The sequence below is a fragment of the Drosophila sechellia genome, chromosome 3R (genome assembly GCF_004382195.2).
Source record: "Drosophila sechellia strain sech25 chromosome 3R, ASM438219v1, whole genome shotgun sequence".
In the NCBI taxonomy this organism is placed as follows: domain Eukaryota; kingdom Metazoa; phylum Arthropoda; class Insecta; order Diptera; family Drosophilidae; genus Drosophila; species Drosophila sechellia.
The window spans coordinates 3,656,079-3,673,643 of NC_045952.1; the positions used below are offsets into that span (position 1 = coordinate 3,656,079).

General features: G+C 44.0%; 1 protein-coding gene and 1 long non-coding RNA gene across 13 annotated transcripts in view; one reads left to right on the forward strand and one right to left on the reverse strand.

Moving 5' to 3' along the window:
- LOC6613867 (E3 ubiquitin-protein ligase TRIP12) overlaps positions 1–17,565 on the reverse strand; it is a 30,840-nt gene that overhangs the window by 5,556 nt on the left and 7,719 nt on the right. The window contains exons 1-7 of one of the 10 annotated variants that reach the window (XM_032721985.1): positions 14,629–14,718; positions 9,472–10,253; positions 7,999–8,991; positions 4,748–5,926; positions 3,889–3,975; positions 1,289–3,138; positions 46–1,150 (exon numbers count right to left, since the gene is read on the reverse strand). In XM_032721985.1, coding sequence (XP_032577876.1) covers positions 46–1,150; positions 1,289–3,138; positions 3,889–3,975; positions 4,748–5,926; positions 7,999–8,991; positions 9,472–9,982 — 5,725 coding nt within the window. In that variant the 5' untranslated portion in view covers positions 9,983–10,253; positions 14,629–14,718. Of the gene's footprint in view, positions 1–45; positions 1,151–1,288; positions 3,139–3,888; positions 3,976–4,747; positions 5,927–7,267; positions 7,385–7,998; positions 8,992–9,471; positions 10,254–14,628; positions 14,719–17,565 lie in introns of those variants that run through there. The other 9 variants (XM_032721988.1, XM_032721987.1, XM_032721986.1 and 6 more) reach the window with 9 other exon arrangements.
- On the forward strand, positions 14,746–15,564 carry LOC116801567. 3 transcript variants are annotated; one of them, XR_004362092.1, is made up of 3 exons: positions 14,746–14,883; positions 14,946–15,119; positions 15,181–15,564. It is a non-coding gene; the product is annotated as an uncharacterized LOC116801567 (long non-coding RNA). The 3 variants fall into 3 exon arrangements; XR_004362090.1 differs by having other exon boundaries at positions 15,204–15,564; XR_004362091.1 differs by having other exon boundaries at positions 14,946–15,072; positions 15,204–15,564.

Sequence of the window (17,565 nt, forward strand, 5' to 3'; positions counted from 1 at the left end):
AAAATCTATTTACATACGGTTCGTATCATTGGAAAATACACTTACTTGTGGCACGGCTGAGAAGTTCATGCATAGCTGAGCCGGACGAAGAAGGAGGTGCTCCCCCTGGTCCAGATCCCGCTGGTGCGATGGCTGCATCTTCTTGTCTAGATTTTGCCCTGCCACCGCTCTGCGATTTACGCTTCGGAGGAGCTTTTCGCTTTAGCATGTCCGTCATCTTGTGCTGCAGCGCAGACGCCGAGGACGAGGAGGACGAAGATGAGGACGCCGAAGCAGCGGCACTGCTGGTGGAGGCCAGCACTAAGTGTGCAGGCTGTTGATGATGTGGCTGGTAGATCACCTGAGGCACCTGCTGCCCTTGCTGCTGAACTCCCGTTGGTAACAGTTCCAACTGCGGTGGTGGTGGTGGAACGGCCGGCTGCTGAAAGTGCACGTACTGGCGCGGATCTCCCTGTTGGGTCACAAAGTAGGCAGCGGGTGCTCCGGAGGAGGAAGACGGTGCCGAGCTGCTGTAATAATAACCACCAGCTGTGGTAGATGAGCTTGTGGCGTCCAACGCTGCAGTAGGAGTTCCTTTGGCGCTGGCTGTTAGGGCGTTCATGGCATGCGAGAAGCTCTTCACGCTGTACGATTGATGCTTGCTACTGCTGGGAGTCGTGGAAGCACTCGACACACCCGGAGCACTATCCATGAAAAAGGGATTTACTTGCAGGCTGTTGGCGGAGGCAGGAGCCGATTGTGATCCGCCTGCATTGGCGGTAGGTGTGGCTGTTGTGCTAAGCGGTTTCGGCGAGGGATTCGCGCATATCGGATTGTTTGGATCAGTGAGCTGAGTGAACTGGTAGATAACTCCCTCACGACGAAAGTGCGTGCCAAAGATATCGGGAAGTTGGCGCATTAAGATCTCAGCCATTTGAAGAGCTCCCACAACGATGCGCAAATCATTGCTTCCCAGCATGCCAGCAATGTGGCTAGAGACGAGCTGATACTTGAGCACCTGGCGCAACAGCTCCGGCGTGGCATAGTACACCATCCGCAGAAGGGCGCGCAGGCACTTGTAACGCACATTTGGTCCGGCAGAAGAACTGTACACTTCGTACAGTACGTTAAAGATGTGCTTGATAAAGTCCGCAGCCAGACCCCGCTCCTCCTACAAATGCATAAGATCAAAACGTTAGAATAAACTCAAAAAAAATTTTCAATAAAAAAAATCGTTATAATTAGGCAAATGATTTAATTTAAGAAAGTTACACTATGCCATAAGTAAACAAAAAAAATTATTTCTCACCTTAAGGCATGCGATTCTAGCATCCAGAGATGGACGGCGCTTTACTTGATTGAGGTTGACACTGTTGCCTGGTGGATTATTATTATTGTTGTTATTGTTGTTGGAGGACGCTGCCGCGGCTGCAGCGGACGTGGACGCTCCTCCCGAGGCTGCTGATCCAGCAGATGTTGTAGTCAAGTCCTGACCCGCAGACATGGGAGCCACATAGTTATGGTTAAGACGACGTTGAACGGGTCGTGTAGTGCCCGTGTCCTCATTTATTTGCTGCATGGCATGAAAATCGACAGTGTAGGTCCGTCCAAAGGTGCTCAGGCTTATCTCGTCCTCACTGCTTTGGTTGGCGGCCTCGATCAGGCGCGAATCAATTGTAGAATAGTTGTGCCACGAGCCACGATCATCGCGCCACTGCCAATGCACCTGGTCCTGGGTATTAAGCGTGGGTCTGTCCAGCAGTGAGTCCACAGCGAAGATTCCATCCAAAGGAAGGCGCGGCATTAGCTCCCCAATGAGGCAGGTAAGTTCGTACAGCTCTGAAGGCGAGCGTGAGATCAGCTCCACGTGGGTAGCACTGGCAGCAGCCGGCTCCGCATTTCCGGTGAGCAAATAAAGCAGGGTGGCCGCTATATCGTTCCTTAGTAAGGAAATTGCCAAGTCTGGACAGCTGCAACACATTAGACTTAGCATCCGAACGACGGCTGTGAAGGTTCCTGTATTCAAGATGGCTGGTGTTACCAGCAGTAATTGTTGGCAGTTCTTCAACAGGTCCGGACTAGCGATTTGCTGCAAGCGCTGGCCGTCGTGCTGGAAACTCTCCACTAGACGACAGAATGCAGAGCAAACGCTTTCAATGCATTTTTTATCCTGCTGGGAGAGCAAGCGAGCTAGTAGAGGCAAGCTTTCCGCCACAAAGTGGAATTCCTCCGGATGCATGTTTAGGCAGCAATTAGCCGCAATCGCCAAAGCTGCGCGCTGAGCCACAATCGAAAAGAAGTCCAAATAGGTGAGGCAGGCCGAAATTCCGTTTGCCTGCAGGATGGCCTTGTTGTGACGCCGTGACAGAATCTCCAAGGCGGACAAGCTTTGCTCAGCCACATCCATGCATTGGATGACCTGAAGTTTCTCTAGAAAGACTGGAACCGCCTCCACCACGGTGCCTGACGAGCGGGGCAAAGCTTCTAGCATGTATGCCAATGCCCTACAGGCATTGTTCATTATATCAAAGTTGTGCTCCATTCGAAGGAGTTGTATTAGAGCAGGTACCACTTGCTTGATTGGAAAACCGGCTAGGGTGTCCTCGTTGCCCATCACGAGCATCTGGCACATTTCAATGGCAGCCTGCAGCTGCTGGGATTCGTCGTGGGATTGTAATCCTTGCAGAAGTTGATTGGCCTTGGAACTGCTGCTGTTACCAATGGTTCGGTGGAGAATGTGTGTCATCCTTGGGCCAAGGGCACCGAATAAATGGGGCGGCAGTCCGCGAGCTTCGAGCAAAGCCTGTAGACGACCGACCTCACTGTCATCGCTTTCCGAATCAGCGGCTGCAGCTGCCCCCGATCCACTGCCATGCTGAGTGCCACTGGTCGTCCCGGTACTTGTAGGTCCTCCGCCAGGAGCCGACCCCGATCCTGTTGCAGTCACATTGTTGCTGTTGCTGCTGCTGGCTGCTTGGCCGGCACTGCTGTTGCTGCTGCTCGACGCGCCCACTGCGCTGGTGTTTCCTACGGATGAAGCCGATGCTCCAGTAGCTGGCGTTGCGCCTCCCGCTGATCCTCCTCCGCCGGTTCCTCCTCCGACGTCACGAGCGGCACTCAGAGCGGCCGCTACAATGCTTAGATTGGCAGAGTTTGCACCTAGAGCAGCATCACGAAGAAAGTCACAAAACTCGTCATCAATATTATAATCCGGCATAGCTTTTGAAAACAATTGCTTCAGCGATTGAATGATTAAGTAAAAACATAGAAACAAATATTCAACAAGAAAAGCAGACTTGACACTAAAAGCTTAGACAAATTAAAAAATATTCGGAAGCTAAACAAAAATCGTATGGTACGATTTAAGTAGTAAGACCATTCAAGAAAGTAAAATTATCATATTTTTTAGCGTTGGCAGATAGCTTTAAAACTGATAGATTAGTTTGCGTAGATACGGACATACGGACATTGTTATATCGATTCGGATGGTGAGATACTGCTCAAGAATATATAAACTTTATATGTCGTTATTACTGCGTTTGCTAGCTTCTGATACTATTGTTAAGGGTTAGTGGCGATAAATTATAAAATGTTAAGGTCAAAACTAAAAAAGTACGGCTGGTGGGTAAATAATTTTAAAGTACACATGTAATAAATAACTAAATCAAAACTAAAACAGCAAATCTAAGTAGTAATGTAAGAGGTCTAGGTTTCAATAAGGTCAAGTGTTGGGCAAAAGATCAAGAATGGAGTGCTGCCACCTGAGATGCATTTGGATGGTGGACGCAGGAGTGTTTGGCGCGGGGTGAAATAAAATCAATGCAAATGAAAAGCTTAATATGTATGTGGATATAGACTGGAATTGGTGCGAGTATGTACATATACTGATCGATTGGGTTTCACGTTTACCTGGCGTTATTTGCTGTCCACCTGCATGCGGCGGTCCACTTGGCGGTTGTTGTGCCATCAAACTATATGTTAAAGCATCCGAAGCTGCTAATCAGACAAAGAGACGAAGACGGAGACGGAGACGAAGGCAGAGATCGGGAGGTAGAGAAAACAGAGCAAAACAATGTTAAGTTTACTATTATTTTGGTTCAGTTCGCTTCAGTTCAATTCAGTTATGGAAATTATTCGGCAGACACCGCGAGCAAAGCAACGCAGGAATGAGCGAGCGAGGGACGAAGAAAGATGTAAAGAAGGTTGGAGTATTTTGGGGTGTGTAGTTTTGTTTCAGTGCAGTATGGGTTATATTATCACCTAGACTACGACCAGCACCAATAATAAAGAGTGGATCCAATTGCCAACAATTTGTACAGTGTACTCACGATCAGGGTCGTTTTGAGTTCCACATAAAATGATTTCGTGTTACCCTACTGTTTCGTAAATCACATTAGAATTTGTTCTTCCCTAGACGGGGACAATCACAAAAGACCAACTTCTTAAGCGGACCACATTTAACCCTGTTCCTATAGAGCGTGTGTGTGCTAACAATTCCTTTAAGGCCAGAAGCGTCAAACTATCTCCTATTTAAACAAGACTCTCGCCAAAACCTACAAGTTGGGAGTAGTAAGGTCGTCAGGCAACAACATTTCCTCACATCTCTGTGTTTTTCAATGGTTGTCTGCTGTTGTCTGCACCCCTGTTAAAAGTTCTCTGCTTTTGGCCTTATCATGAAAATGATTGAGGAGCCCCTGGATTTTGATTTGCTTGCGGTCTCTTGTCCTTTCATCCTTATTTTGCTCTTCATCTTCCTTCATCTTCTTACCACTGCTATGCGTCACTTTGGGGCTCTGATGTATTTGCTGCGCTGGTTGCTGTTGCTGCTGGGGTTGATTGCTGCGATAGCTGAACAAGAATCCCGGCTGCACGAGCGTGGCACGCTGCTGTTGCTGATGCTGATGATGTAAAGCCAATTGCTGCTGTTGTTGCTGTTGCTGCTGCTGCTGCTGTTGCAGCTGTTGCTGATGACGCACGGCAACTACAACGGTATTGCCGCCCACCTGTTGGTATTGATAGGTACCAGGCGGTGGCAGCAATTGCTGCTGTACAGCAGCAGCAGCGGAGCTATGTTGCTGCTGCTGCTGATGGTGCTGCTGCTGTGCTGCCGCTGCCGAACTCACACAAGAACCCGTCTTGCCACGTGAACTGCGTCGCAGTGAGGAGTGCTGCTGCTGCTGCTGTTGCGGGTTGTAGACAACCTGTTGCTGCTGCGGAGGCACAAACGTAGCCGCTGTTGTAGCTGTTGCTGGCGTGTAGCGGGTTAGCTGCGGCGGTGGCTGCTGCTGAAAGAGTGCTGGCGGTGGTCCTGCCCCTGTGGAGGTAAAATGGTGCGGTGGAGGTTGATGCAACACAGCCACTGAACTATGGTAATAGTGCGGCTGTGGTGGCTGCGCCTGCTGCACGTGTTGTTGTTGCTGATGCTGATGTTGATGCTGATGGTGTTGCTGCTGTGCAAAGTAAGCGGCAGCAGCAGAAGCTGGGGGATAGTGGGCCGCCGCTGCTGCTGCTGCTGCCGCTGCTGTCGGTGTCACAAAGGACGACAAGTGTGCAAACTGGTGTGTGGGCAGCAATTGAGGTGGCTGTTGTTGTTGGTGTACTTGTTGTTGCTGATGCGACGGAGGTTGTGGCGGTTGTTGTTGTTGTTGGTGCTGTTGCGGTGTCAAGGCATATGGTGTGGTTGTTGCGCCCGTTGTGAGGTGCGGCATGATGCTGTAGTCAACAACGTTGTTGCTGGAGTTGCTGTTGCCGCTGCGCGTGGCACGCGGACCGCCCCCTCCAGCGCCTGGACCCGCCCCCTGTCCATGGGGGGCGGCACGTTGCTGATAGCCGGACGACGTTGTTGCTGTTGTTGTCGCCTTGATAGTGCTTGCTGCTGCTACCGCCGGTGTGTTGTTCTTGGTTTTTTTTGCGTTGTTGATGGCACGTTGAGGTTGTTGTCGTTCTCCTTCAGGAGTCAAGTGTGAGTGGGATGTGTGTGTAGAGAGAATGGGTTTACGGGAGTAGAGGGAGGGGAAGAGAGAGAGAGAGAGAGAGAGAGTATTGGGAGACAACAGTTAACAGCTTTATTTTTTGAAAATTTTGCAATCTTTTTTTGGGGACTTGTTATTTTCTTGCAGCTACACTACTTGAGTTAGTTAACTGGTTCTTTTTCATTGTTTAATGTAACGCAAAGGATATTATTTTGAGCGCAGTGTGTGTTTGGCTTTCAAAGGGTAATGGCAAGGGGAAATCAGGAGAGGAGACTGAACGACCTTCTGTCGCTGACAATGATGATGTTGCTGCTGTCGCTTCTGATGTTGCACTTGCTGCAGATCCCTCACACTAATCTAAGCACACGCACACACACGCACCCGTCCGTCCGTGTTCTCCGAGTTCTTGATTTCTCGTATTCTGTTGGATTAATTAACTCCCCTTTGATTAATGTTTATGCTGCACTTTGTTTTTGTTGTTGCTGTTGCCGCCTCTGTTGCTGCCGCTGTCTTGCTCTCTCATCTCCCTGTCTCTCTTTTCTGCGCCTTTGCTGACACCACAATCCTTTTGCACCTTCACACGTCGGTTTATTGTTCTTGCACAAAAACAACAACATCATCATCATCATCATCAACAACATAAGCATCAGCAATTTACATAGGTATGCTATGACTCAGACATCATATGATAAGAAGTTTTATATTTTGCTTTTGATTAAAACGATCAATTTTAGGCTTAATTTAATTAAGGGAAAATACAATTGCAACAACAACGACGTGCAAAATAAATATTTATGTTGTGCGATCAAAAGGGGTTTTTGAATTCCGAAAAAAAAAACTTCGAAAGCAGTACTGTCTCTGGCCCACGTAAAATAATAAGGAGTAGAAAACACTGTTCCTAGATAATAAATCAATAAATCGGGTCTTTCGTAGCACAAATACAAAATGATTCACATATGAGTTAAAATAATAATGTGGGCGTTTCTTTGCGTTTGGATATATGTAGTATAAGCGTAAATCAAATGAAGCACTTTAAATGAATGACTCTCTGGGATGGGTAAAAGGCAGGGCTAAATGGGAATGGCATTGGTAATGGTATTGGCGTCAAGGTGGCCACAGGCGACAGCACAGCCGAAGTTCTGAACACTTTCCCTGAATCAAAGCTTCTTTGGACCTTAAGTTATAGTTGTAAGTTACATACATGCAATGCAATGAAAGAAGCAAGTAGTAGGGTACTTTTAACTACATTCCACTTTTAACCAGCGCATTTCCCTACACACATACAGTACATAGTATATACAGTATTATATACGAACTTATTCCTGTTCCAGACGGCTCAATACACGATTTTTGACTGCCAGTAGATCGTTTGCCGCTGGCATATTTGAGTGCGTTGGCATTGCGAACAGCTCGCCGCCTTTTATCAAAATCACAAAAACACTACACTGGGCATTGGGGAATAGCGACAAGGCAAAATGAATGCTTATGGTATATATATATATATATATATATATATATATATATGCAAGTATGCGCGTTTTCGCTACTGATAACGAATCCGCAAGACAATGAAAATCACATTTTGCCGACTGCTTTATAAGAAAGCGCAATTCATTTTGTCTAACCAAACCGAAATCGCCAAACGGTCTCTCGCCTCTGAACATGTAAAGTTCGAAATTTATATTTTATTACAGCTTTCATAGCTGACAACTATATAATTATTGAAATTAAGCTTACAAACGCTCTAATCAGGACTTTAAGCCAAGTGAATATTGAGTTTAACTAGATCAAATAGCTATTATAACCTTTCAGGTTGAAATATATGTTAATGTAATTTCACTAATGTTAGTGGAAAGCACACCCAATATTAAGGATTAATAAATGTTATTATAGAAAAAGTATACTCCTAATTGTGATATTTTACAAACGGTTAAAATTAAAAGAACTACACTACATTTAACGTGAATATTACAAAGGACTTTACATACAATACGGATAAATGGAAGATGGGTGTTATCCACTGAATTAATAATCCAAAGAAACTCACCACCAAGTTCACCAATAAGTTGCTGGGCGAATTCGCTTTCCGAGAGGTCTTCTTCCTCGAGTTCGTCGTCGTCCTCGTCGTCAACTTCCTCCTCCGTTGTGATCTCGTCCTCCTCGGCAACGATTTGTGTGTCTTCCTCGTATGACGAGCCCGCAGAGTTTACAATCCCGTAGAAGTCCACCTCCTCTTCCTCCTCTTCTTCCTCTTCCTCGTCGTCCTCCTCGTCGTCTTCGTCCTGCTCCACGGTCTGGCAATCCGCCTCCAATTGACTCTGGTTGTGGACTCCTGATGCCTCTGATTGATTAGGACCAGCTTCAGGGGTCGGCAGATGGTCGATCACGTCCAGATTTCCGTGCTCTGACTGCTTCTGCTGTTCACCTCCAGTTTCAGCACCAGCACTGTCTACTTCTGCCGCCTCTGTATCCAGCAGGTTCTGCTGTGAATGACGCAGGCTCTTCCTGTTCTTGGGTATCCCACCTGACTTGCTACTGGATCCAGATCCGGCTGATCCGTTCCGGTTGGCCGTCGTTTCCTCCGCTGGTATAGGCTGCTTTTCCAACTTTTGGGAGGAGCGTGTGTGGCTAACCTTGCGCGTTTTTCTATAGTAGTTTAGCAGGTTACCGCTGCGTCCGTCGCGAGCAGCTGCTGTTCCTCTATGCGGAGTGGTCTCGACCGCAGCTAACGATCCTCCAATACTGGCCTTGCGTTTGTTTCGATGGATGCTCGAGAAGCTGGTAGAGCTGGCACTGGGGCGAATCTGCTGATGGCGTGCTGCCGCAGCGCTGCTTGTGCTTGGCAACTCCTCCGGCGAAAGGGTTTTAGATCGAGTGCGCTGTGCAACACAGTCTCCGGATGCCTGACGAGGAGTGTGGTCAAAGCTTGCTGCACCTAAGTCGATTTCTACCGCTCCCTCGCCGATACCGGGTCCCAAAGACTGCTGCAAGCGGCGTTTTTTTAGGGGCGCGCAAACCAGCTGATCTCCCCCGGGTGCCGCTGAAAAAGGCATTGGAAATGAAATTCGGATTAGCTCTTTAATTCGGTTTGTAAATATTTGTTTTGTTCTGAAGCCGATTGAACGATTGAATGGTTTTAAAATTTTGACAAATAACCAAATGCACTTTAACGAATTTCGATATCTGAAAAAGTTTATAAAAAAAAAAGTGTTTTTCAATACTTTGGTATATCGTGTAAATGATATCTAATTCAAACATTTGTATAAACATAAATTATTTAAATATTTTATACAATATACAGATTGTATCGCTAACGAAACAAAACTAAATCTAAATATGTGTATTTTTAATAACAGACAATTCGGACAACGGTTATTACATACGTTTGCTGTGCCTTTGCCAATCGTAAACTGACTTTATAAAAGCCAACTTTAAAAATAGTACTTCCACAACAAAGTAGGAGAAAGGATTTGCAACTAATGATTTTGGCTGATAAGAAAAGTTAGGTAATACAACTCACATTGTTGGCTACTGCTGGCTCTGTTGTTACTGTTGTTGTGCTGGTTAAGCTGACGCTTACGACTGCCGGGCGATAGCGATTGATCACTGACGACTGGGATGGAGTTGAATGCTGGCGAAGATGGGGAGCGGGTGGCTCCCACGGAGCGCTTGGAGATTTGTGACTCCTTGCTGCTGCGGGCTGCGGAGGAGGAGTGGCGACCTTGACTGCGAGACCGACGGGTGGAGGTTGCAGATGCAATCGAGGTGGCGGGTACTACGTCGACGGAGGAGCTTACAGCTGGCCCTGATGTAGCCGGTGTGTTGCGTTTCTTGTTTTTGTGGTGGCTCTTGTTTCTGTTGCTGTTTGTGTTGTTGTTGCGTCGCCTCTGGGACGAGTGATTGGATGAACTTGGAGTGTTGGTCCCACTGGTTTTATTAGCCAATGTCGCTGATGTTGCTGTTGAACCACCGTCGTCGTGCTGCCCCTCCGTCAATGCAGAGAGCGATTGACTTTTAACGGATTCGGCCATAGACGACACTTAACCGCACCGGCATCGAACACACTTAACATGCCAACACAACCAATAATGGAATATTGATCTCGAAATGTTTGCTCGTAATCGGTTAGTTGTCTTGAGGATGGTAATAGTCTATAACTGAGCAACTTTGAATTCAATTTGCTGTCGTTTTCTCATTAACAGCACTATTTCATAAGCTGTGATTTTGACTCTTTCACTTCACTTGTCACAGTTTTCCGTGCTGATTTCTCATTCGCGTGCTTCGTTGGACAGATTTGTAGTGCTGCAATAAAGGAGACAAGATGCAAATGGATGATAAGACAATGTGAAACAAAATAGCAATATCGAAGGCATTTTATGGTCACGTTGCAATGACAACAGTGACAGGAATGTGAGAGCTAGGGAAATATTAACAATAGACCCCTAAAGAATTTTCCAGATTTCAAAGGCGTTGAAAATATATTTGGCATTCTCATGAAAAGTATTAACTGGTTAATAGGATGATTCCATCACAAATAGCTGGGAAGCAGAAGACGGGGCTTTGTGGCTTTAAAAATAGCCACAAAGGAGACGGAACACTATCTGGCTCCGTCTCCTTTGTGCCTCACCCCAGGAGCTCAAATAGGCACAACTCAGATGTGGAGAGAGCCGGCAGCCATGCGGAGTGATCGGGCCATAGACAGGAAATGCTGAAACGCTAACTTCTGACAATTCGAGAGATATATAGGAAATGCCCGAATAGGGGAGAGAGGACGGTCTGGAATCGAGAACTAGTAGTACCAAAAACACACCAGAGATAAGGGGAATACGAAACATGGCACTCGGGGGGAATCAAGTGAATGTGAAAAACCGGCTCGACTAAAACCAGGGGTGGAGATAGAGAGAAATAGAGAGGCAGGAGAGAGCACGGACATTGCTTGAAGTCAAATGAACAAAGGCCCTGCGTTTCAGGACAGGTACTCGCAGGCAGACAATGAAAAATGCCTCAGTTTGAGTGGTGCCAACTATTGATTTAGCAAATTTAACGATACCAATTTAACTATAGCTTCTACATACATCAATTCTGCGACCAGCAGGATAAATTATATATCTTCAGAGTGTACATAAATGTCGGTCAGTTTTATGGAAAACGATGCATTTGACACAACAAGGTAGAGGTGATTGTGAAAAATGTTTGTGGGGTTGAAAAAGGGTGATATTTAAATAATACTACTTGTACATAACATTACATTAAAAAAAAAATATACTTCTGCACTCCTAAAATACTTCAATAAACACTTTTACGTTTTTATATACATGTTTACTCGAAAAACCGTCAAATATGAAGAAGAAAACTCGTGATTTATTAACTCGTTTAAAATATCTTCTACTCACACAAATTCTTTGTTTTTAAAACTTTAATATTTAACGGGAAAATTCCATGTTGCCACCACCAAAGGGCAATGGAAACTAGGCACAATGAAGAATTTACACCACCTAGGAAAGTGGACACAGCCACTCGAAAACACACTCTTGAGCATTTGTCAGCATATGAAAACTGTAAATAAGTTAACAGCTGTTTGCCAGCAGCCACCAACACGTGCACGCGAGCGAGGCAGAAAGTAAAAGAGAGACAGAGAGCGAGAGAACACGGAGAGGGAATGTTTTGAGTGGAAACATGAGCGCTGGCTCACTCACAAACACTCGCGCACAGCTGTGTTAATCAGCTGTTCTCGGCCGTTTTGTTTATGTTCGGTCTTTCGTAATGCCCAGCGTGTCCGTGCATGTGTGAGTTGGCTATCTGCCCCTTCTTCCTATGTGTGTGCGAGCGAGAAACAAGTTCTGCGAGGGTGTGTGCGTGAGTTGCCATGCTCGTTTCGAAGAAGATGGAATGGAAGCAAATCGAGCAAAGCACAGACTTTCTGCTTTTGCCTCCACCAACCCAAAAAAAATGAGATTTGAGATTCGTCCGTTCTGCGCCCTTTTCGAGCACATAATGTACTCGAAAACCCCCGTCTCCCGACCGATTTCGCACCCAAAAAAGTGCGTAGTTTCAACACTTCTGTCATTTTACGATCTGGTTTCTGTTTCAACTTGCCTATCGAAGGGATCCACTCAAATTTGACAGGCAAACAAGATAAAGTAACAATACATACAAACAAAACGTCAAACATTTGCCAAAGTGACCCAGCAAGCAAAAAACCAATACAAAAATACGAATACAACAAATTCGGTTCAAGGCCATCGAAATGAAGCCAGCAGCTCAAACAAAAAAAACGACGTCGGCGGTTTTGGTTTGGTGGAAAATTAGACGTATTCGGCATTTCAATTGTAGACACAATTTTTTGTTGGCTAGAGATGTCATCGTGTCACGAAATATGCCACTTCTTACAGGTAAATTAGTAAATGCGAATAGTTTTTCTGTACTTTAATTTTAAAGGTCTTAAAATCTTTAAAGATAATTTCTGAGATCGCATTTTAATTTCCGTGAGCATAAGCAAAACAGCAGGTTGAAATCGTTTAGGAATGCTCGTCTTGAATTCATGTACGAATGTAGATCCTATCATTTAGAGCACATTTGCCGAAATCGGCAAGTGCCTACACCACGATGCGCTAGTTCCAAACACCCAACCCAGAAAATACAATCTATCTACATTTATTAGTCTCTACTCGTATCTCTGCCCCACAAGTTTTTCACACCGAAAAGCGCAGACGAGAAAAATAATAAGCGAGGCCACAAATGGCAGCGCCTTCATGCACGCGCGTGGATGTGCGAGTATACTGTACATGTGTGTGTGCCAAGCGTTTTGCTTTGCGTGTGGCAGCTCCAACATATGGCGATTGCTGTGTGGTTTCTGGCATCGGTTGTTGTTGTCTTTTATTAGAAGTAAAAACGTGAAACGTTAAGGGTCTTAAACAGGGCAGACTCAAAAACTTTAGTGCAGTTAAATTACATTTCACATCCCCAATTTTTAACGAGTATACAAATGCAAATTCCTTTTCTATGGATATGCAACATATTTGCCCAGACCTATCCAAATCGATAACTATATCCGCAACACACGTACAGAGTTTGTGTGAAACAGATAGGTGCCATTGTTGAATCCAAACAAACTCAATTGCTCCAAATTCAGTTGGGGAAATATTTAGAAATCAATTTTGTAACGAAGTTGGGACAGCACAGGTTTTATTAACGAAAGAAGTAAAAGTATTCCCCGAACTTAATAAAATGGAGACCAATTGTATTAGTTTGATTAAAAATATGATTTAAGGCTGCGCTAAAAGTCAATTGCCGCTGAGGGCAACCCTGCCAGACGCTTATGTACAGTACATACACATATGTTTGTCAACTACACGACAGTATGACAACCCTGCCCCAGCATAATTGATAACAACTCGTGTGCTTATGTGGCTGTGTTAGCTGTGTTAGCTGTGCCCTACCTCCCCCTCTACAACCCTTCTTAATTTCCCCTGTTCGTTATGCATTGTGCGTGCTGTGCTGTTGGCATTGTTTGTAACTTATTTAAATATCGTTGGAAAGAAGCAGTCGAGCGCATATCGAAGCTGGTCCCAATAGTGCTGCCCTAGCAAGTTTTCTGTATTCCCCATTTTCCGTTCCAGCGTCAGGTCGACATTTATTTTTGTCTCTTTCCAACGTGTTACGAAACCTGCCTACGCACAGCTGAGTGTGCGAGGGAGATGGCCCAAGATTCACGACAGACAGTGGTTAAAAATCGAATATTAAGTAACTTTCCATATGTTCGATATGTTTCCGAACTTGTAGCCCATTTTATAGTTCTTAGCATTCCTCTACAATTTTTGATTTGCATAAAATATTTAAGTTTTGAAAAATTGTAAATATTTTTAAATGAAGAATAAGAGATGTTTAATTTTGCGCAGTTTCTAACTCCGACGACTTTCTCCGTCGAATCCAATAAAGTAACAATTACGTAGTTGAATAAACGGACATAAGAACGCAATAGGAACACCACCTGACAACCCTATCGAGTGGGTGTTGGTGGAACTAGGCATGCAACAATTTAACTCCGAAGGTTTTTTAGCCACATGGGAAATACTTGAGTTTCTAGAGGCAAGGTCAGCATAAAGCATTGTTGCCAGATGGGAGATAACTTCAACGGAAAGCCAAGTAAATTATACCACATATTTTACAACGCCTTATATGCACAAAGCAGCATATACACACGTTTAGGCACATGTGCACGGTTTTTATATTCAGTTATACACTGCGGAAAACGGAAGTGAAAATTGTTGGGTTAACTGTATATTCTGCACTTTATTCGACTTGATTTCGTAGACTAAGAGCGATATTAGGATCGACTAAAAATGAAAAGTCGATTGAGGAATAGGACGAAAAGAAAAGAAACACGCAAAAGGGAGCACACGGCGCTGCATGTGAGCGAAAGAGAAAGAACGAGAGCAAGCGCATGACGACGTACACACTCACACACACAAAGGCTTACCGAAGAAGGAAGAGACGGAGGTGAAGAACAAATAAGTCTCAGTATGTACAACAATATAACAAAATCAAAGCGATGAGCAAAACTTAATGCATACACAATTTGAGCGATTTGCATGCCCTGGCCACCGAGTAATCCGATTTCATTCAATTTCGGTCTAACGCAGCGTGATAATATTCGAAATTATATAAACAGCAGCACCTTTTCAATTTGTATGTACCAGTGGCCCCGAGTATATAGAAAATACTGCCGTTTGCATTATTTTACTTTTCAGCTGTGCACGCACTCAAATCCAACACACGAATGGAACAGAAGCAGCAACGGCAGAAAGTCAGCGCTCGGCGAAAAATGGCGACTGAGAGCGAATGAGTGAAAGAGAGTAAAAGCGCCACTTGAGTGTAAGAGAGCACAACTGCTCTCAAGCCAATATTGATATAGGCAGTGCGCTTAGGAATGGTTTGTGTGAAACATATAAAAGCCACAATTCAGTTATAATAAACAGTCTAATTTAAATTAAGCTACCTGGACACTGGGAACAAATCACTCAAAACTCCTCGAAAACAGGTCACTCAACCCCCGAGAATGAGGTCAACAAACCGCTCTCCCTCTCTCTTGGAGGCTTTGTCTTAGCCCATCACCTTACATGTGTGTCATTGTGCTATCCTAACTGATTTAATCTCAAGAATATACAAGTAAATTCAAATTCATTATTTGCTTCTCAAAATGGCCGAGTGTCCATATGAAATTGAGTAGTGCTCATTGCTTATCTATTTCAGGTGCCTCTTTCCCACTATTCGCCATCTCCCCTTTATTCCTCTCTTTATTGTGGTATACCTGTGTCTCGTCACGGCTTTCATCACCCACCGCGATCAGCTGATCGTGCGCATGAGAACGGAGAGGGGAGAAAATGTATGAGGTAGTTACAATTACGATTCTAATAGGGTCGCTCGCTTTACCAAAAGCGCTCAGCTGACCTCCTCGAACCAAATATGTAGGTATGTACATGTATAACATGTATACATGTTATATGTGTACGAAAAACGAAGCAAAGAGGAAAATCTCAAACCCGAATAAAAAAAACCTTATATGCGGATTTTTGTGCGATAATATAATGCAATAAATATTTAATATTTAATATGAGAATTGTTTTATTGTTAAAGTGGCAAATCGAACAATTTTAACCAATCATTATCAATCACTAGAATATCATATCCCTTCTAAAAATAACAAAGATTTTGTCTCAAAACTCCCGAAATCATTTGTTCAATTATTCGATTTTATAGGATGAAATTTGTGAATGGCAAATGGTGTGTGGGTCAGAAAGGGTATTGACTTCCGTAGTCGACTCCTTGTACACTATATCGGTGTAGACATCCTTTTTAAACTTTCTGATACGTCCATTTGCCAATAATCCCAACATAAATCTAAGAAGATACATGTGTATTTTTATAGGTAGATATGTTTGTTTACTTATGTACAAATGTACCATATGGAGTGGAATCAACAGTAAATGCAAGTGAACTGCAGTTGTGTGCATGTACATGTTTTCGAAATAAAATTAAAAACCAGTAACGCTAAAGAATAAATATGCATGGACACACGCTCTCTCGGCCACACATACACACACATGCAAGTGCAGTGGCAATGCAGCTGAGCGAGTAAAATAGAGAGCCTCTGAGAGAGAACGCGAAATGAGGCCACGGCTGCTGACGAATTTGGGACAGGCAGCGGAGAGCAACGATAAAAAGAGCCGCCCCAACTTTCGTTCACCGATAAGGCCCGATATCGTTTAGGCAAACATTACTACTTGCAAACGACCTGAAAGGTTGCTTCACTCCAAGAATTATTTTTTACATTCAAATCTGTATTGAAGATTTTTACTCAACATTCAAATAATGTATCATTTGCAAAAGGTTCCTAACGATCTAAATTTTAAAAAAATTACATATTCATTTTGAAATAGATAGCGCCGCTAATATAATTTTATATATGTTTAGAAATAATCGGTTTTGAAAAGTTTTAACCAAATAATTATTTTTTTTGGAAACGTCAAAAATAGGGGTGATATTCTAGACAGGTAGGGTAAGGATGTTCTTGTAAAAGTAGTATGTCTTAACCATTATAAGGCACGAGCACAAACAAATAGTACATAAATACAAACTCATGTATGTAACATGGGGTAAGGCTGAAGGCTGGCAACAACCCGGTTGGCAGCGCTGTTGAGCAGCAACATGATTGTCGGAAATGGAAGTTATCGACAATCAGTCATCGAAGGAACGATCGCAAGGCAGCAGTGGAGTTGGGTGGAAGTCAGCGTAGCAGGCAGTCGAGTTCTCAGCAGCAGTCGTTCGGTCACAAACTAAGAATACTTTATATAATTACCGCATTTAGAATTAAACTAATAATTAAATTAATAATAATAAACAATCTTACATGGGGGCTCGTCCAGTCCTAAATCGGTTATATGAAGGTGCAGTTGTTTAAAGAAAAAAGACATTGTTGTGTGCGTGGATATAGTCTTTAAAAGTTGTAAAGTTGTGGCTATATCTATTGCATTTAAAGTTGGAAAAATCAGTTGTACAGATTTTGTTTGAACAAAAGTCGGTAAAAGTCGGGAAAGCTGCTAGAGAGAACTGATAAAGTTGAAATTGTCGTGTGCGTGGATTTAGTCTTTAAAGTTGTAAAGTTATGGCTACGTCTACTGCATTGAAAGTTGAAAAAATCGGTTGAACTCATACAGACTCAAGTCGTTTTGCTGTTGTGGAATTTAAAACAATTAAATTGCAAAGGTGGTGAAATTCGTTTCTAACGAAAATCAAAATTTGTCTTTTAACCGGTGGCGCCGTCTGCAAAATCGACTACCGTCGCGCCGTTAGAACATTGTCGTTGTTTGCTGGTGTTAGTGCCTTGTCGCGGAATGTTCACACGTACACCACCTACAAATAAAAAACTTAACACCGACCAAATACAAGCAATTCTAGAGAACGAAAGCGAGGACGAAAGCAGAAAAGAAAAAATGAACGAAGAAGATCAAAAGTTGGCGCCTGTAGGAGAAGCAGAGGCAAAGAAGCAGAATAAAGACGCTAGTGCTAAAGTCGAAGAGAAATTTGAACAAATGATGAATACTCTAACCCAGAG